We start from the raw sequence: 21576 nt of genomic DNA, 5'->3' as shown, positions 1-21576 counted from the left end.
ATTTCTATTATTTATAACAACCACTGAAATTTGGTGCCAAGCTTAGTGCAAGTGAAAGTGATGGCATGCTTCCCTGAGACAGAGGGATGTAATCAGTTACTTTCTGGATGTTTCCTGGACTTATCATTAGTCTCAACCAAGACTGAAGTGCTAGTGCTAGCTAAGATTGAAGTGATGCTAGTCTTGCTTCGAAAGTCTTCAGAGACCTGTAAAGTGTGTACTCACCCCACCAGTAACCTATAAAGGTAACTGAACTTTTATAGACTTTGCTGCCTTCAGAGTGCATTAGAAACCCACTACTTTGTCTGTGTGTCTATGAAGGCACACGTTACTGAAAAGACTCAGCTCAGACAGACAACTGGATTTTACAACTTCACAGAACTGTTTAAACAGAAAGGCCATATTGCAACAAAAATAAGCATCCATCCTGTTTTGTGCTACAAAGGTCTCAATATCATCCAGCCCTCAGTGTTTTGTCTTACACTAGTTTAAGGTGTTTATTTATTTAGTTACTTACTGAAGATTAACTCTAGCTCACCACTCTTGAGGGCATCCAAACCAGCAAATTTAGGAGATTATCTAAATTTACTTAACTGTACTCCTGGAGGTTCTACAGTTTAGCAGAACTAGCCATTCATGGAACATATTGGAGGCATCTGCATGCTTCCATTCCAAGGGGGACAGCATGAAGCTTTGTAATCCTTGTTCAGATCTACTCCCTCTGAGAACTTGGGCTGAGAAGACAGAATTAAGCCCTTGGAATAATGTGTGGTAATTGCAATGCAATGTCTTCTAAACACCATTGGTTTTCTGATAATAATAGTGATCATTTAGAATTGTGAGATCTACAGCTTTAGCTCATGACTGACAAGGAATTAAAACAAGCCCAAATCTTTTAAGTGTAATTAAATTCATATTCACGAAATGCCAGTGGCTTTCACAGCAAAGTAACACCAGCATTACTAAAAGCTTTTTTGCCTTCTCTTACCTTAATTGGAATTTACTTAGACCTTCCAATTACTTGGACCACTAGGAAGTTAAACCATGTAACTACAGCACAATAAAACTTCTCATTGTTTATGTTCTTGTTAAATTGTTTTTTATACTTTTAACTCCCAGGTCCTAGAGGCACTCTCACAGAAAAGCAGTCTGAAGACAGAAACACCAGAGCTAGCTACTTTACTACTGCTACAGACTGCTGACAGTTTCACTCATATATCCTTGAGAAATCCTTATACTCTCCTTTTTTTTTTACACAGAGGGCACAATTTCTTTAAAAAGAAATAAGGAAATATTGCCTGGCCAAAGGAAAAAAAATGGATAGTGAATATAGAGAAGTCCTAATATCTTTAGAAGTAGTCTTTGTAGATAAACATTTTCAACAGATCTATACATACACTTTAGTTGTACTGTATTTATAGTACAACTAAACATACTATACTATGTTCATTCACATTATATGGTCACCAAACTGATCCATGTGACTAAGCTCAGAAACTAAACTGAATGAAACTTCTATGTAGCTGAACAAGAGTAGGGAAGTCATTCCAGCTACTGGGCAAAAACCTAAGAGATGCTTCTTACCCAGTAAACAATTTATTTTTTTTTTAAGAAGCAAATCTTCTGAACATCTAGGGGCAAAGTGCTCTTCTCCCAGAGGGCTGAGTAGTAAACAAAATGCTACTGATTTGGTGAACTGGAAGACATACTGTAAGATTCCCTGTTTCTCCTGAACTGTAATGAATTTGCTCCTAAATGGATTTGGAAAGGAAGACAGATAGGTACAGATATAATTCTGAACTCAGTAAGATACTAAAAGAGCCAAAGAAGCACACACCAGCTACCCCTGTGCAGAGAATATAAATAATTATAAATAGGCACAGGATTATATTTCACATGGAGATGAAGGTATGACACTTCCCATTTTTTAGAACTGCAAAAAATTTCCTAAGTTTTAAAGTCCTTGGCAGAAGAAAATATCAAAAACAGAGAGATGAAGAAATATTATGAAGTTTACCCTTATCATCTCATTTTAACAAAATAATTTCAACTCTATTTCAAACTTTTACACTTTTTTTAGATTTAAGCATTTTCATTTGTCTCCAAAACATAATTTCTGGTGTACTCTGTATAATGTGACAACATTTAAAAATTTTCATAGTGTCCCAGTCAAAGAGAAAATGGGGTGGAGTTTTTAGCATTGTTTATTAGATACCACCTACATCATGCAAGGGGGGCAGAGCTTTGGCAGGAAAAAGCCAGGGCCAGAAACTGGGAATTTACCACTCTTGCCTTGGTCACAAAAGCAGAGTGGACTATGCTTTTAAACCATGGAGGACTTGGTCTCTTCTGCTGCCCACCTGGCTTTTCCCCTTCTCCCATTTTTCCTCTGTAGCTCTACTATGGGAGCTGCAGCATTGAGGTGGGCAGCTCCAGGCAGCAGAGCGGGAGGCAGCAGTTCAAGCAAGTGCAGAGGACTGAGCTTGGCCAGCAGCTGCACAATTCATTTTTCCAGATGAACTAGCCTCCCGGTTTTGTTTTGTCCCTGCTTTTCATTCTTTTTGGGCTGGGTGGAAGGGTGGGAGAGAACACTATGCTGTGGAAGCTCTCCTCACCATATTGGCTTTGTTTGGAGACCACACCTAGTGGTATCTTTGAGAAGTGCTTTTCTTTGTTCCTGGTGGTGAATGCTCTTTTGTGGGTAAACCACCTTCTTTTTGAATACTTTTTAGTATTGATACTGCTGTGGTTATTGTGATTTTAGTAAATTGTTATTTTCATCACATAATCTCTCCTTATTGTCCCTCCATTATCAGAAAGGGTGGGCGCAAGTGGCGCAATTGGAGTTTAGTTCTCTGTTGGTAAAACCAGCACACCAAGAATAACAGAATTTATTGATGAATTTATAGACAGAATGGCCAGAAGACACCAAGCTGAGTGGGGCAGCTGACACAGCAGACAAATGTGATACCATTAAGAGGGACCAAGACAAGCTTGAATAGTGAGCCCGTAGGGATCTTAAGAGGTCTAACAAAACCAGGCAAAAAATGAACTTCAAATGTAAATCTGAAATCTCACAAGGAAAGTTCATAGCCCTTAATTTTGACCCCTGTTGGCTCGTCATCGTTATCATGTAACGGTGTTCAATGATACTGCAGAAAACTGCCACTCCCTTTCCTTCTTGAATCACTCCAGACAAGCAAGTCTTAAGCATCTTAAAACCAGTATTATGGTTCACCTTTTAGGGGCAAAAAAGCTCTGCAGAAGCTGTTAGCTGTTCACTGATCCACTCAAATTAAAGCACACATACCTGGTAAGGGTCCATGTTCATTCCAGACCTGTAACCTAAACTCAACTTATACTGCAAGAAATAGAACTGTGTAGTGGAGGTTTTGGGGGGGACTAGGATAGGGTTTTTTCACTGTAAGATACTACAGCAGTGACCACACTTTCTCAGTCTCCAGCTGTTTTCTCCAAAACCCCACTGTTGGGTCAGCCCCAACAGATCTCCAGCACGCTGAGGCTGAAGGACTGATCACCATAAGGACAGCAGCAGAGCTGCTCAGACATCTGAGCTGCAGACTCGGATGAGGGCTCTGTCTCTCCCAAACATAATATGAAATTTAAAGGGTTTTTTTATTGGTTAACTAGCAGAAATTCAACTGCTCATATTGTGGAGATATCTCTGTATGATAGAGGCAGGAACCTTGTTCTCAAGGTTCATATCTGCTTCTCCCATATTCCCTTTTCTTCAGGTTTGTTTTAAATGGACATGATGTCTGCAAAGTGTTGCTGCTCTTGAATAGTGAAACTGAACAAGCCCAAGTTGGGCTTGGTCTTACATACACCCCTTCTTCCTGAAGAATTTTTTGAGTCTCTTAGATGGAAAAAAGGCTACACTGTAAGCAGGAGTTCTAGCCCAGTTTATTGAATCTTCAGTCTGGAGGACAGGATAGTTCAAATGAAAAAATTAAGATTCCCTTTTGAACCACCTGCACATGAAAAATAAAGAAGGAGGGTGCCTATGGAGGTGTGGCATCACCTTCCCCTTATCCTCCAGCTCGACACGTCTTGTGAAAGGGCATTTCCAGCACTGGGGCCTCTCTTTTTTCCCTGGGGGTTGTGAGATTTATCAGTTTGCTGTCAAAAAGTTACTTACTTTTATTTCCCTTGCCTGTTGGCATTCTGTTACTAAACAGGTTTGGGGCATATTTTTTCACTTCTATCTACTCATATCTCTTTCCTTACATACCCCCTTTCCTAACATACCCCTTGATTGAGTCAAGGGGTATGTTACTCATTTCAGAGTGCCCATTGTCTCAAACCAAGATAGTTGATTTATTTGATTTGAGATTACAGCTATAAAAATAGTTTTTCTCATAATTTTACTTTTCCAGGGTTTCTACTGTATTACAGAACATAACTTTTATAGCACATTTATAGTCTCAATTCTAAAATATAATTTAATGCAAACTAAAAGCTACATTTAAATGTGGAGTTCCAAATTCCTAGTTAGATTTATTCTAAACTATTTTTAAAAATCAAAGTTCTACTTTTCTATATAGAGAAATGCTGTACTAAAAATACATTATAAAATAGATTTAGCAACATAAACCGAATTATGTTTCCTCTGAGACTCCTAACTGATCCATAACTTTTAAAAGTTGAGGTGAATTGGAAAAAGCTTCCTACATCACACTTTCTGCATAAAGGTTACTTTGTACAGTTGTATTTTAAAACAAATATTGTCAAATGAAACTCTGCTTTTTGAAATTACAGTACTTTAGTGCTCTCTTGGCAACTCTATTTAGTACTTGGAATTACACTGAAAAATAAAGAGAAAAAACCTAACAATCAAATAGCAATATAAAGTGTTTTATATCATTTAAAAAACCCAGAAAGTTTCTAACACAAACAAGATTTAGTACAAATCAGCAGGTAAGATTAATTTAGATATTAGAAAGAATAAGTTCAAACTGTATCATAGCCTTAATTCTAATCCATGCTAGATCACACTAAAATTTATTAATTGAATGTACACTACTATGCAGGAGGAAGAATCCTTTCTAACAGGACTGTAGCAACTTTTTTTAGATTATATGTTTGTGTAAATCCTGTTGTTATTGAAATTATGAACTCTGCCTTATTGAGTTCTGAAAAGTGGGAAAGGTTAACTGATTTTTTAAAAATAAATTATGCTTTGATCACATTTAATTAAAAATGGTGCTACTTCTAAAAGTGCAGGTAAAAAAGCAATATTGAAGCCACATCACAAAACCAGAAATCCCAAAGACCCCCATCAGGTAAATAAAGCCAAGGAAAAGCTGCCTGAATAAAGACACTGTGAAAATGATGTTTGAGTCCTACGTGGATGAGAAGCAAAGTCTTTCATGCTGCCGGTTACAGGAGCCCCCAGTAAATATATATTCTTTGCAAAAGTTATGACACAAGTATAGCTTGAGCTTGACCCCTACCCTTCTCTGTTGTAGCTTCAGCTCTGAGAAAAGCATGCATCAGTCTATGGGAGGACAATATCTGAGCTGTTCTGTGTACTGGCACCCTTTGAACACTTCCCTATAGATGAGGGCATACAGATATGCCGTCAGAGATGTTAAGAATGAATAAAAAGAGAGAAGCTGAAGATAAATTGGGCACTGTGTTGATTGTTCAAGCATTAAATTGAAAAAAATGTCGCTACAGTACTTGAAAAATTTCTTTGAAGGTTGGTAGGGGTTTCAGCCACCTCTTCCCTAGGACTGATAAACAGGTTGTGACTACTAGAATGATGTTCAAAAAATAGCTAAAAATTAATGAACACAGGTCCTTTATTATTGGATAGACAGTGGTAGAGGGATTTTTATGAATTGTAGACTCCAACAGATATATCAGCCTAAAACATCCCTCTGGGGGGAGATGGTGAAGAAAGCCATTCCCACATTTGTCATGTGAAATGTTAAAATTCAAGTGCAGTAATTACAGGCATTAATAACTGCAACTGCAAGCTTTGCCTCGTGAGCACTGCAGGAACTGGGAAGCTCACATCCCTGCCAAATAAAGTAATGCAATGTTACACAGCAAACCTGTGACCATGGGCTTGCAGTTCCAGGCAACATTACATTTTTCATTAAAATGCTCAAAAGGAAATAAATTATTTCCTTCATTCTCATTCATCTTTTGTATAATTTCTTTTCAACACAAAAACCAACATAATATAAATTGGTAGTTTATGCCCCTTTTTGTGAATCCCAGTGAGTCGCACCTTGTTTCTGCAAGTAAAAAGGAGTGAAACAAAGTATATTTTTATTATGCTGAACAAACAAAAGTAACCTCTGCAGTACTTAAAGCAACTTCAATGCAGTCATAATGAATTTGAAAGTTCAAGTCATAACAAACATATTTTTTATCTGCAAAGAAGCCGTTAGGCAATATGGTCATGTTTGTTTCAGTACCACAGTCATCATTTTGATGAAGCCATCAAAAAGGAAACAAATACCTTTAACCTTTAATTTTGAAGAGTCAACTAAACTGCCACTGCCTTCTGAAATAATTTTTTTCCCTTTCCTAACTCAATAATCTGTAATTTAAAATGTCTAAATTATATACTGCATTAACTGAAGTGAGCTTTGCCTCTATTTCATTGAATTCCAATCCTATTTTATATTGCATCACAAAACAAATGTAAAATGAGGATGCATACTCATGCAGTGACATGAATGTTTGTTGAAGTAACAAACACAACTGCCATATACCATACATTACTAGCTATGTGTTTGTCTCTTCACCTGTGCTGTCATACATGTAATTATAATAAAGCATAAGAATGAGGCTTGATGAAGTTCTGACCAGGCTACTTCATTCATGCGAAAAGCATAAAGGTTAGCTAACAGGTTTTATTTTTTTAACTACGGCAAGAAAATTGTCACAACAAAGTGCATATTCATTTCCTTTTAAATCTTGATTCTGAAATATTTCATAGGCATCATCCCTGTCCTGAAACTTGTAAACATCTACCCAGTCCCATGGGATCAAGTACCTTCTCACTTACAAAACTGCAAGTCAGAAATAACTGCTGAAACTAATGAATTTCAGAGGTATAAATCAAGAGCAGTCTAACTTAATGGAGTTACTTGCATGAGTAAAAGATTTAAGAACCAGGCAGTTCTTCTACAACAGTAGAAATACTGTTATATCTGCATCCAGTTATTTAAACATCAATATAAAACTCCTAAACACATTAATAGCAAGGAAATTTATACCGTTCAAAATGACTAATGTGGTGACTTACACTAGTCATACTGTTTACAGCGAACATTTATATTGCCAGCAATAAACCTTTTCATGCTGTACTTTGTCTTACAAACCTGAATTCAGCTCTTACTGGTCATAGGAAGTACAATGTTTTCATTGAACTGACTTTCTCATGAGACTTGATTTAAGCAATTTCCTCTTCTATTACCGATATAATTTACCAAAGAGTTATAAAGAAGTGGCTCATGGGAATATCTAAGACTGAGTTAAGTTCATCTATGTGGGGTGTGTAGGCAGTAAATCCAACTCTCTCATACAGTTAACCTAGATCACACTTCCTCAGCTTTGTACTCCAGCAGAATCTGGTATCTTCCACTCTGTACAACATGTTTAACCAAATACAGAGAAGTATGCAACTGGTCCAGAACGTCAGGTTACTGACATATTCATCTATTTTGCTTGGTTATTGCTTATACTTTAAAAAGTTTATACTTTTTTTGTGTAAAAGTTAGATTTGTCAGTATTCTTTATTTATATCTCCATATGTAAGCCCATTGACTTTGATAAGACAACTAGAGAATCACCTGTTCATGTAGCAGTTTAATAGTAAGCAAACAAAAAATTCTCTCTGGCAGCATCTAAAGATACACCAAAACAAAAAGCAAGTAAGTGAGTAAATAAGACCAAAAAAATATTTGTGCCATGTACCATTCAAATATAGTAAGAAATAAAACAGCTACATAATTATAAGTAACATTTAGTAAGGATTTGCGAAGTATTACAGCATACCAAAGAACTCTATTCTAGAATAGCATATGTCTAGCACAGACTTGCAATATTCCATGTAAAGCTGCTATTTGCAGTCACAATAAAAAAATAAATAGACAAAAAAGTGACACAAAAAATGATATTAATTCAGATATACATGTCTCTCCTGCTGTACCATTTTTCAAAATGCGAGAAGATTCAATTAAGCTTTCACTGGATTCACTGGAATCTTTTATTGTATTTAATGCTAACTACACGTAATCCTTTTTTAACCTAGACCCCAGCAAGGCCCATATTTTTGATTAAGTGTAGTTAATCTCATTAAGCTAAGAACTAACTTGAGCTTCCAAATTACTTCACACTACAGAGACAAGCCAAAGAGATCTGACACTCGATTCATTACAAAACATCTAAATTTACTAAAACTAATGATAAACAAGTTACAGCTCTCAGACCCTATCTATTGCACACATATAAAGAACATTCTTTGGTGATCTTCGCATTTGGAAAGCTGAATCTTACAATCTCAGGGTTGAGAGAATGCCTGAAAGTGTTTTTTCTTGGAGAAAGGATAAAAGTTTCTACTCTACATTTATTTAATACATTGATATTGATACCAAAATACTGAAATAGGAAAAAGATAGCTAAAATGACAACAATGCGTTGGATAAAACAATGTATTTTTCTTTATAAATGGATTTTCATTTCTATTTTGAAACATTGTGTCAGAGTCCTACAAGACAAGAAACATCAGAATAACTCTACAAATTTCAACCACCACTAGAACTGCTCACTGTGCAGTAATGTTTGTCAGATTAATACTTCTGTTTTCCAGGCAAGAAATGGAAATTGCTCAAATTTCACACAATTGGAATGACATTTATATACAAAAAAGCTTCCAAAAGAGCAGTCTGTTGCAATGGTAGAACCATTTATTGATGCCAACAGAGTCCAGGGCCCTTTTGGGTCAGGGAATAGTTAACTCTAGTAGAAAACAAAGCTCCACAACTCTGTTAATTCCAGATGATGGTTTTGTGATTTGTCAGTTGGCAATCCTCATCATGCACTGATCTAAAACTGACTGTGGGTAGGGGTGTGTTGTTTACTGACAATGGAAATCTAAACTACTCCAAGCTGAAGAAAACATTCACCCTGATCAGACAGGCAGAAAGGAGTAATGACAGGATGTGGTGATGGGCACATGTCAGAAGTGTCCAAGTAATTCCAGATATTGTCATACATGTAGCCTCCAGGAGTTAACTTTTATTTCAGTTAGGTACGGCTAAAATACTATTAATATTGCACTTTAAATTCATGGAAAGCAAATTATTTTGTTTACAAAGGAGCAAGGAAGAAAACCGTACAGAATATCACAATTAATACTGCCATGCTAGCTAGGGCTGGAGCTCGTGTTGTGTGGTGGAGACAGGATACATCTAGTCTGTCAACCTTACTGATTTAACTTGGGTACATGCAAAAACATTTTCAATGTTCTTACTAAGAGACTACTGAGACTTTATTAAACTGCTACTTCATGAATACTTCATGGAGTAGAACACTTTAAAAACAAAAGAAGTTAATCTGCTTTTACATACACCTACTCTGTGTGTATCTGCATTCGTTTCACTCTACACCCCATTGGTAAAACTGCCAGTTGTGCAAGGTGGGGCTTAATTGCTCATGAGAAAACAGCTTATGCTGCAGCCCAATCCTGCAGAGAAGGTGTCTACTAATTTTCAAGAGGGGTAGGGGCACTTCCCCAGCTTAAAACTGCTAATTTATGCTTGGCTCATTGGAGTGCAGCATATCCACAAAAGCATCCCATTTTTTTCAAAGTTTACTGTTTGATTGATTTGTTTGCCTCCGTTCAGCTCAGCTCAGTTACTCAAGATACAATAGTTGACATTCTACAGTTCACAATGTTGAAAGATTATGGGTGGAATAACTGAATAAAAACACTCAGTAAATTAAAGTTATTGAAAACCTCATTTTAAAAACAGTTTTCACTTTTCAGAACAGCTGTGTAACAAATGTGATGTCAACTTTTAAAAGGAGATGTGAGATGAGGTTACAAGTCACTACTAGAAAAATGAATAGAAACTAAGAAATAAGGTAATTAAGGGACACTTGGGTAGAAAGTCACTGCTTTGGAAATAGTTAAACAGAAGAAAATTCTGCCTTACAAATTTATTGTTGTTCTTAGAAGAGGCCAAGCATATAGATAGAGATGGGTAAATAGTTACACTCTAGTTGAACTTCCAAAAGGCTTTTGACAATGTTTTGAGAATTTAAGAACCCATTGCAAAAGGTCTTCGCAAAAGTAAGCAATCAAAACAAAAGAAAAAAAACTGAAAGCAAAGCTTAGGAGAAATTTGTTACTTTTTTTATTAAATAGCAATTAGCTTCTTGCAATGAGTGGAGGTTCCAGATGGAGTTCTGTTGTGTTCCATTGCAGAATCTCTTCTGGAAGTTACACTATTTCATTACAAAACATATGCATGGGAAAAAGAGTGAACAATGAGGTATAGAAATCCGCCATGACAGATGTAAAAACTGCAACAGCTGACTGTGCATGAACTGCAGAAGGACCCTGCAAAACTGAGTGACAACAATATCAAATGAAATCCAGTATAGACAAAAGTAGATTAACTTATGTACAAACCGAATGTCACATAAAAAGCACTGTTCAGAGCTGCCCAGTACCGTACCATTAAAGAGTGACAAGGTTATGGCGGACTAATCCACAGGAACTCAGCTCAGCAGAAGTCCCCACAGTAAATGACATACTAGACTTAGTTATCATGTGAAGGATAAAGCAGAGTACACGGCATTATGAGAATAATGCAAGGTATTCTCACACTAAATACTGTGCAGCTCTAGTTCCCTCTATTCAAAGAGGGAGATCTGAAAAAGTTTCCAAGTAGGAAAAGAAGAAAAGGACAAAGATATGGTACAACATAAGTTTTATGACAAATAACAAAAAGTAAACTAAGACCCCTCAGCCTAGATACAACATAATTTAGGGGACAATATTCAAAGTCTAAAAAACCACGTATGGTGTAAGAGTGGACAAAAATCATCTTTCACCACCTCTTTCAGTAGCCATCTAACAAAGCTAGTAAGTAACAAGCAAAAGAGCAGTGTTAAGAAAGAGCAGTAGTGTTAGCGAAGAGTTTGTTACAAGAGTAGCAAACCTTAAAAATCCTTGCCACAGAATATTGCGGATGCTAGAAGTTTCATTTTATTTCAAAGACTGAACAAGAATCTGGACAAAGCAAACATTGCGGATTTCCAAGCATGCAGAAACAATATCCAGTTCAGGCTGGACTCCCTATCTGAAAACAGCTGAAGGCAGTGTTAGGGAGAAGCACTGGATGCTTGTTTTCTTCTTCCTTGCACAGGTCAGTAACTTAAAACCACTGCCCATGCCTACGGTAGTAGCATCTAGACAGATCTTCTATCAGCCTTCCATCCTTTTGGGTCTGTTTCAATAAGGGTGCTCAGGCGAACAAAAATGTTATAGGATCTACTTCTCTATGCCCTAGATGTCATACTACTGGCTTTAAAGGTGCAACACAGCATGCATTTTCTTTCCTGTCTGTTCTTAAGACATGTGTTTGTTCCACAAAGAAAGGCTCCATAAATGAAAACAGAATATTCTCTAGGTTTATCCAGAGGGGAAACTACTGACAGACAACACAGAAAATGGAAATTTTCAGTTCCCTTGAAATTGCAAAATATAGTGTAAAGACTAACTAGCAAATTAGATAAAAGAATGTAAAAGTAGGCATACAGGATGCTAAACATAGCTTGAAACAGTGGATAAAAATATAATAAGAAACCTACTAGGTTTTGTGGCAAAGTTACAAGAAACAACTGCACATGCCCTCAGAGAAGTTCCAGGCAAGGTTTACAATACTGGGGACACTCAGTGAATACAACCATCAGAGACCCCTTTATTAAACACTCGAGGACCATCAAACGACTTCTAGTAAGGGGTGGAGGCCTGTAAATTGGTTCTAGGAGAAGTAAAGCATATGTATTAGCTAGGAATTACATTCTAATGAATATGTATGATCATGATGGAATAAAGAGCTTGTTGTCAAGTTTCACAACACACACTGAACGGAGGAAAAATCCTCTTAAGGTGTCCAGCACTGTAATAAAGAATGCCTGCATTCCAACACTTCAAATTGTGGTAGAAAGTTTATTTTCAAGCTGATTTCAGTATCCCTACATGCTACCACTGATTAAACTATATATTTCCAAAAGGACAACATTATCTAATTCTGTGTCTCTTTCAGAGACACAGCACTATTCTGTAACACTACACTGCCTTCTAAGCACTCTTACACAAAACCCACTGGTTTTGCTCTAGTTTGAATAAAATATATAGCACACGTTTTAGCTGCGACTTGCAGCATCTCTTAACTCCAACCTGACCGCAGAACACAAACCTAAGTGATGCCTGTTCCCTCTGGCACAGAAACATCCTAAAAAAAAAAAAAAAAAAAAAAAACAACAAGAAGGGGAAAAAAAAAGTAACTTGAGCAAAGATGGGACTGATGGCTATCCCTTATTAAAAAGTATGCCATCCCCCTTGGGATCAGGTTTCTTCTCTTTGGAAGAGTCTGTGCATACAATTTTTTCTTTCTTTATTTGTTTAGAACTGCATATTCCCTCTTGCCTGATTAACATGCTTTTTATAATCTCACCTCCATTGTGCAACATCTTGTAATACACAGGAATGTCCACAACAAGCTGTTCTGGCAGGACTTCATTCTGTAGTTCTCATACTCTGCTGGACTTGCCAATGTTTGATTCCAAACAGTTTTTCATTCTGGAAATATCAATCAAATTGAGCCCAGTATGTTGCCAAATAAACACTTACTGTCTTAAGGTATGTATCATTGGCAAGTGCGATTCTGTTGGATCATATATTTTCCTGCGTTAGGCAGGTGACAAAGAGTACCACATGATATGGTTGACATGTATTTCCCCATTTGCCGATTTTACAATTGATTATTTGGAGGAGAAGAAAAAGGTGTACTGGTCAATCACAGACCACAGAACACAGCTGTAAAACAAGAAAATAGGACACTGGAAATGTCTTACCTGAACAACTAGCATTATTTATGGGAAAAGAGTACAAAGGAGTGGGGAGGTTGTATACAAGCAAGACATAATTTCTGGTCAAGGCAAACACATGTCAATCAAAACACAGTAACAATGATAACTGTAGGAGTGGGAGGTCTATCTTCTCTCTCCTAATAGAAAACCAGAAGCTACAGAAGCAAAATAAAGGCTGACCCTGAAAATGTCACAGAGAGACAGATGAAGCACAAGAGCAGATATATAACACTGGCTGTGACTAAATTTAGTCTGTAAGTTGGAGGAAAAAGAAATCATTTTTGCAACTGGGGTTAAAAATCCACTTATGAACACCTTAAGGCACATATCACTCATGATTCTGTCCAATCCAATATTCTTCAGATTTTTATATTTATTACATTATTTATGTTTATTTTGAGTAGATACTTTGCAAAATAAAAACTGTAACTATCTTGAAGTACTACTTGAGTAATAGTACCAAATTCCTGAAGTAGGGCACAGAATTAAACTATGGAACAGTAGGTCAAAACTTCATAAGATTTATCTATTTATTGCAGCAGGGCATCAAACAATTACCAGCCAGAATTCCTCTTGAAATTGTTTTGGTCAATATTTCAACTAGTGACCTGAATACTGGCACAGAATTGACACCTACTAAAATACATAAAGACTCAGAGATTATATGCTCGTATGTTGAGGGGCAGGAACAGAATTCAAAACAAACTGGCACCACAACACATGGTCTGGAAATGCAGGACAACATTTAGCAAAGGCATAAGCAAAGTACTACACCTAATAAGCAGCAACCTAATGAATAAATTCAGACTGGAGAACAATGGGCTAGGAATTTGGCAGAATCAACCTGTGAACCATAGCAGATCACAGGCTGAACTCTGTCAAGAATGTCATATGGCTACAGGATAGACAAATGCCATAACGGGTTACATAAATAGGAGTGCTTTCCTGAGGACAGCTGAAGAAATCCTTATGCTGCACTCAGCTGTAATGCTCTGGCAGCTCCTCGCTCAATATGAGGATCATCTTAGAAAGACTAGAGTCAAACAGCATGACTCGTCAGTGAAAGGCCTCACTGACATAAAACAAAGGAAAGGACTGAACTTGGATGGAAAACATAAAAGTCTGGAAGAGGGAAATGTTACAATTTTTCTGATGTTGCTACTCTCTACATTCATAGAGAAACAAGAAACACCAGCTTTGAATTGCAGAAAGACTAATACAGTTTTGACTTCACCAGGGCAAAGAGTATAAGAGACCACTAAAACCACTAGCTCCATTGACACTGTGGAACTTCATTACTGAAGACCTTCAAAAACAGGTTACATGTTTGCCAGGAAACATGTGGGCATAGCTGGTTTTCCTTAAAGGCACTACAGTGGACAAACCGATCTGCAGTGATTTCCCTCTTGCTCTTCACTTCTACAGCTTTAGCCATTGTCAGTCAGAGGTTGCCATAGCAGACATGACTGCTGTCATACCAGAGGTACCATGCACCATGGATTTACATCAATACGTGTTACAGATTTCTTCCAGTTCTTCCACTGAACTCAGTCTGCTCCACTCCTGCACTTTGATTGAGAGAAACAGTTTGCACAAACATTGTCATTTGTAAATTGAGCTTGCTACTACTTGTTATTCTTAAAAATATAATTTAGTTTGTGCTTGCCTAAGGGCTTTAAATAAAAAAATCATCACACAATTTGTAGTTTGACCACTATACTGTTACACAAGATTATCATCTTCCCTCATTTTATAACAACACACAAATGCTACTAGATTGCCTGCATGATCAGAAAGCATTCCTTTTCTTCACCCAGCTCCTAATGAAAAGCTCACATTTACTAGAACTACAATGTGCTCTCTCTCCCTCCTTCCTCCCATTTTTAACTGCAGAGATGAGAAAACTACCACTAAATATGAAGAAATAGTCATGGTATACCCTTTGTAGACTACAATATGTTCAGGTGTACCGGTTCTGTGGCATTATGAGCATTTGCAAAAAATGTTTTTCAGAACTTATATTTTCCAAATATTTGTCTCCCGGTGATTATTCTGTACCACCCCTTACGGCTCTTTTTTCTTTCTATGTAAAAGAGAAAATTCTGTTTTCCTTGGTGTATTTTTACCTATCTGCATTTGCTGATATGTAAAAATATCTGCATACGCATACAACTTAGAGTACACCTATCTTTAATTCTTTTGATGCCATTGTCCTGATTCTTGTATCCTTAGTACTCAGGACTTCATTAAAATTATTACAAGTATTAAATTTTAGTAAGGCATCTCTGTTGCAATACTGTGAGCACACAGGCTCTTAAGAGGTATGATTCTTCTATTATCTATCTATATTATGGGGTACTTGAACTTTACACAAAGGTCTATCATCTTGCTTTTTTGAGACAACCTTGTAAAGTGGTGGGAGACTTTTAGCAGCAAGCTCCTTCCTTTGCTGAAGACAACCGCCATAGTTTAGGCTTTTTATCTCAAATTAAGTTCCTTTTTTCCTTAACTGCTTCCTTGTCTTGCAATTTGAAATACTTAGTTTGCAAAATTTACTTCTGCCTTCCATCAGAAATAGATTTGTAAAATGAAAAACCGCCATTCCTCCCACTCTTTCTATCAATTGACCTTGTTACACAACATCTTCTCTGTGACATCAAAAGAATGTCAGGTTTGAAATGAACTGTTGAAATGAACAGGTTTGAAATATTATTTACTAAACTTTTGTGTGATCTGCTGGCTTCAAATAATACTCCCAGTTAAAACAAACAAACAAACAAACAAACAAACCCACCACAAAACACTTACTGGCAAGTGATATCAGCATTTACATTGTTTAGAAAGCCAGATCTGTTTATCTTACTGTGATTCCTCAAGCTGAAAACACTTATGTGCCTTTTGGCTAATAGTGTCTATTCCTTGTATGAAGAAAACTGCAGGGATTGGGTGGACAGTCACTCGCAAAGAGCAGGGAATAGACTACTCACTTCTGGAAGAGATCAGAAAGGTAAAATTCCTGAACAAATACTATCAGGAGAAAAAAGATGTGATGTGGGAAAGTGCTCACCCACGCTCAGCTCATGTCTAGAATTAAGAAAGAAGAAAGAAAGAACAGGATCTGAAGTTTACTATTGCAGCATTTCTCTCATTGCAACCACAGATATCTTTATCTCTTCCATTCTTCCATCACCTTTGGGGTACCAACCGTTTGTCTTTCCTGTGCTCCTCAACCTTAAAGGAAAATCCACTGCCTGAACAAGAAACTCCTGGCACCTGATGACAGCAAATAGCCACAATATTTAAACCAACTGTACAAAATGCTACACAGACGATATGCTTAACCCTTGACAGCTGCCAACAGTGAAAGAAATGTTCCTAAATGTCAGTGACAGATACTTTGCCCTAAGGTAAGGTCTGCTTTGTGTAGCCACTGCAAAACAGAAAGCAAGCCAGCAAAGAGGTGCTGGGGATGCACTATAGCCCAAATTGCTCCATCCAGTGTGGAACTTAGAACAACTCCCTAGCTGCTTTATGTTAGGCTATCTTATCACAGTCCCAGAGGGCTCGCAGGTCCAGACCACTGTCTTAGAAGACCTGTGCAAAAAGAACTATGCAACACTTCTTCATGCTAGAGAAACTACTAATTGCACTTCAAGGGTAAGTCAGAAAACCTACATTGGAAAAGGGGGAAAGAAGTCAAGTCTATGCATTTAAGTCCTGATATTACATGTTTGTATAATTTTGAAGTCCAGTGAAACACAGAAGACATATCTCTCATTGGTAATACAGGAAATACAAGATAAACAAGAAGTATGTCAGAGCAATTTGTAGGAAAAAGGAAACAGAGCATGTAGCCTGGAAAAACATAAAGAGGATTCTTTCTCTGTTGTGCTGTGTTCCCTAAATTTAATGGAAAATCCTTCTATTCAATGAATAAAGAAGCTAAAGCTTTGAGTGTTCATAGTAAGACCCAAAGACTACAGAAGTCTGAGAGCAATAAAAGTTTACCAGAAACTGTGAGAGAGAGTTCTCAATTGCTCACCAACAGGTCATCTCAAGGCCTCTTTTAACACCCCCTTCTGCCATCTATTTCTGATTCACTTGTCCAGTCATTCAGCAAGATGTTGCAGGTTTGCTATGGCAATGAAAATTACTCAAGAGGTATTTCAAGACTCAACTGGATATTCTCCAAATCACACAAGCATCAAAAAAACAGTCAGTTAAATTCCTCCTGTCACCAGGAATGCACTAAATAACAAAAACTGGGAGAAGGGATGTTAGCCAGTATTTACAATTCAGAGCCTTCCTGGGTCTACCATCTTGTCTCCACTGATCAACTTTATGAACCTTTCAATGCCATTTTTCCACAAACACAAAATTATAGTCAGTGGAAACAAGCCCTTCAGAACCCCTCTTTCCCCCAGTTTCCTGCAGCTCTAATAATGCAATTTACTGTTGTCAGAATGCTCCTGGTTTGCAAATTTCATTTTTATACAGTTTCATTACTTCTTATCTTGAATATTTAAAATAGATTATTTTTCCGGATAATTTGTAAGTTGGTCCTTTGGACCAGCTGCAGTGGAATTTTGATTTAGGTTTCTGCGCTTTCTTTTTAAAGATGAGCTCATAAATTTAATGCAACCAAAACATTATGCCCATTGTGTAACTCTATGAGAAAATTCTGCTTACTGGTGTCTCTTGTTTTCAGAGCATATTCAGCGAAGAAAATATCTTTCAACATCTCACACAAAATAATTTTTTTAATTGCTTGCAATTGTCGCTCAGTAATAACCAGAAGATTATGCCCCATTCTTATCTTCTTTTTGCACTTCCTGTTTTGTATGAAATATTTTCCTGCTTTTCTAGATCTATGAAAAAAGCTCACTATGGGCAACCCCACCTCATCTGTCCAAACTGTTCCTGATTCCTATTCTCCAAAAGTTAATACCTTAACTCCATTTACCCGTCTTTACCTAGACACACAGTCTAGTCTTTTTTCATCCATATACCTAATAAAGTATTTTCCAGCTTTCAATTACTTATAGTGCTATTTTCTCTCATTCTCCTCTGTATTTCTAATCTGCATTATTCATAGTTGTATATTTCATAGCTGTACATAGACACTTTCACTGACACATAAGAAACAACAGAGGCTTACTGCATTCTTTCCTTAATTCAAGATGGGGCTTACATATGCAAAGTACAAAAAGGCAGGCTCTGAGCTGACCAGCCAGCCTGACAAAAGAAAAAATGGGGAAAGGCGCATCCTGCAGCTGACACTAATTAGCTGTTGCTAATTTTGGCACTATAAGGGCCCAGATAGGAACACAAACATCTTGAGCATAAAATGTGTTAGACTAAAAAGAAAGCTGATGCAAAAAATTTTGATTCCTAAACTTTAGTTCCGAAGTAGTACTTCAATTTTGACATGCAATCTTCCTCCCAAATTTTAGTGCCTCCAGCTGGAAGTAGTATTGCCTGCCTGCTTAAGTGCTCCACAAGAGAAGTTGATACTCAGTTTTACTAAGCAACTGCATCCTTACACATCATGTTTTGTGCTACCCCAGTGACATTTTCCAGTTTTTCTCATGTAAATTATTTATCTTAATTGACCACACAGCTGTCTTATTCAGGCTTGCAATGAGTGGGAACATTGAGATGTACTTTAAACTTTTGATTCAATGATGTAGTAAGTGGGAACCCTTTCTAAAACACAATAATAATCAGACCTTACTTTGATTTGGTTGATATGAAACGCCTGGAGTGTAAACACAGCTGCGTTTTTGTAACTCTCATGAACAAAAGGAAGCCTTCTGTACCTGTAAATGTTCATTTCTAACCTTTCAATTCATGTAGAATAAACTACTGTCTACAAAGAATGTACTTGGATGTTTGCACCCAAGCATGCAACAGGACTGTTTATTTTGTAGGCACTCGCCTTGTAAACCCGACATATGCAACTTGGATTTTGAGAACAACAGCGAGGAAAGCCTAGAACGCTGAGTATAAACTCCTTAAGAAGCAGTGATGTTAGGACATTTCAAAGATAACTGTGCCTATTTGTAGAAGAGGGGCATTTTTCAGTGTGATGGAATCCAGTAAGAACCAGGTGTTTGCTAACTTGCAGTTTCTGAACCTGACTGTATCCAAGAATTTTCTGACATGGTGATATCTGGACCGAGCCAAGCCCAGGTGTGGCCTCGGCCCCAGCGGCGCGCTCTCCCTCCCCAGGGAACGCCGCGGGCAGCCGCTCGCCTGGCACCGCTGCGGGACTCCCTGCCACCGCCTCCTTCCGCACGCCCCGCCAGCGCGGGGGTCGGGACGCCCTCCGCGCCCAGCCGGCGGCCGCGGCTGCCACGTCCTGGCTGCCGGCGAGAGAGACGGGCGCTCGCAGCAGGACGAGCTCGTCTTGTACCAGCGCTTTTCAACTCGGAAAGGGGACACCGGAGGCTGTCCGCCGCGGAGCGCAAAGTTCAGCCGCAGCGAGGCGGCGCGCAGAGCCGCGGCGGGACGCCCCCCGGAGATGCCCTCCCCCTCCCGCCCCGCGGGCGGCTCCGGGGCCCGCGCCCCGTTTCACACCTGGCTTTGAACGGGAAGGCCACGACCCCAAGCTCTCCGGCGTACCTGATCCCGCGCATCACCTCCCGGGCCCCGCGGCGGGAAGCCGGGGCGGCTCCGCTGACCGCCCCGCGGCGGCGGCGGGGCCTGCGGCGGGGCCGTGCTCGGGCAGCGGCCGCGGGGCCGCCCGTCCCTTGCCCTCGTCGTTGTCCCTGCCCCGGCGGCGCAGGGCGGCCGCAGCGGCGGTGCCCGTTAGGAAGTAGTTGTGACTAGCGTTACCTGTCCTATATTGACGTATCCGTATTTGCTCGCTATCCTGTTGGCCTCCGGGAGCCCCCCGGTTATCCGCACAGCCCAGTGGTTGGTGTAGAGGCGCGTCCTGCAGGCGGGCAGCAGGAACCCCAGCACCAGGGTGAGCCGGCAGAGAAGGTCCCCGCCGCCTCCGCCTCCCCAGCAACAGCGGCGCTTCCAGCCCATCTTCTCCTCTGCACGCAACCCCCACAAAACTTCTCCTTCCTTCTTCCGAGGCCCTTGTCCTCCCCTCCGGGCCGCTCCGGCGGTACGTCCTCCGAAGTTAGCCCGAGGAAGAAACTAGGAAGAGCTTGGAGTAGTGCATTGAACCACCCGGGGGTTAAATGATGAGGGGCTGGGAATAGTGGTTCTGATCAGTGATTGCTGCTGTGCCCTCTTCCCGCCGCTCTCCCGGGATTAAGTAACTTGCTTGTGAGAGCTTCTCTCACTGTTCCTGAGCGCCAGCTTCCCCCTCTATCCCTAGCTACATGGGAAGTCGTCTCTCCGCGGGGAGGAGGGGTCCTTATCCCTCTCCCTACGTTTCCCTCCTCTCTGACTTCCTTCCCCCTGCCAGCGGTCTTCTGCCTCCTCTCCCGCGTCTGGCTTTTCTTCGCCTCTACTCGCTCCCTCTCTCCGGAATCCGGGAGCAGCGCGGCTGCGACGGCAGGCGATGTGTGAGTGTTGGCAGCTCGGAGCCTCAGCGCACTCCGACTCGGCCACCTCCCTCTCCCCTCCCTCCTCTTTTTCCTCCGCCTCCTCTCCCCGCCCTCGCTCCCGCAGCGCCGAAGGCCAGGGGAAATGGCAGCCGAGTCGGCGCCGGGTTGCCTCGCTCTCCGCGCTCCTGGGCCCCGGGCTACTGCTGGTCTCGTCGGCCGCCGCCCCCGAGCGCTGTCTCTGCTCCCCCGCCGGCCCCGGAGGCCGCCGCCCCGCCGGCGGGGCTGCAGCAGGCGCGGCGAGGTGCGAGGCCTGCGGCAAGGCCTCGTGTTCGGCACCGGCGGCGGCCTGCCGGCCCTGCGCCCGCGGGGCGCCCCGGGCGAGGAGGGGCCGAGGGAGAGCCCCAGCTGTTCGGGTAGGCCGGGTCTGCCCTGGCCTGCCGTTCCCAGGAGAAAGTGTTCGGCTGCCAGGCAGGATAGGAACAGCCCCACAGCTGCCTCTCCGGCAGCCACTGTGTGCCCGTTTGCTGGCTGCGCGTCACCTACGTCGTCCTTTAATGCAGCCGGTCTGTCCGTGGTCACCACCTTCAAAAAAGAAAACTGGGTGGCTGCTGCTTTGGCAGAGGATTGGTGTTCCAGACCCAGTGAGAGAAGACAAAGCTCCCACTGCTCCCTCATCCGTGTCCCTGTGCAGCATTGGCACAGATCTCCTACCTGCTTCCATAAGCAGAGCACCTCTGGGCCTAGAGAAGATGCTGCTGGTCATCAGCAGCTGTCTCAAGCTGGTGCTTGGCTGGGATGGGAGAAAACTCGTCTCCACTCCAGCCCCAGCTTCTTGTTTAATGGTCTGTGCATTTGAGCCACCATAATAACTTTTGACTATCTGTACATCTACTTCATTTTGCCTGAACGTTACAATGATTGGTCC

The 21576-nt window shown here is 40.3% G+C and overlaps 1 protein-coding gene across 2 annotated transcripts in view; it reads right to left on the bottom strand.

Annotated features, from left to right (window-relative positions):
- The window catches only part of PCSK5 (proprotein convertase subtilisin/kexin type 5), a 222349-nt gene extending 202129 nt beyond the window's left edge, over positions 1 to 20220 (bottom strand). For both annotated transcript variants that reach the window (XM_074533214.1, XM_074533213.1), the window contains exon 1: positions 19984 to 20220. In XM_074533214.1, coding sequence (XP_074389315.1) covers positions 19984 to 20181 — 198 coding nt within the window. In that variant the 5' untranslated portion in view covers positions 20182 to 20220. The remainder of the gene's footprint in view (positions 1 to 19983) is intronic.
- Positions 20221 to 21576: the final 1356 nt, after the last annotated feature.

Source organism: Zonotrichia albicollis, chromosome Z (genome assembly GCF_047830755.1).
Source record: "Zonotrichia albicollis isolate bZonAlb1 chromosome Z, bZonAlb1.hap1, whole genome shotgun sequence".
In the NCBI taxonomy this organism is placed as follows: Eukaryota; Metazoa; Chordata; class Aves; order Passeriformes; family Passerellidae; genus Zonotrichia; species Zonotrichia albicollis.
This window is presented reverse-complemented; position numbering and strand designations above follow the sequence as displayed.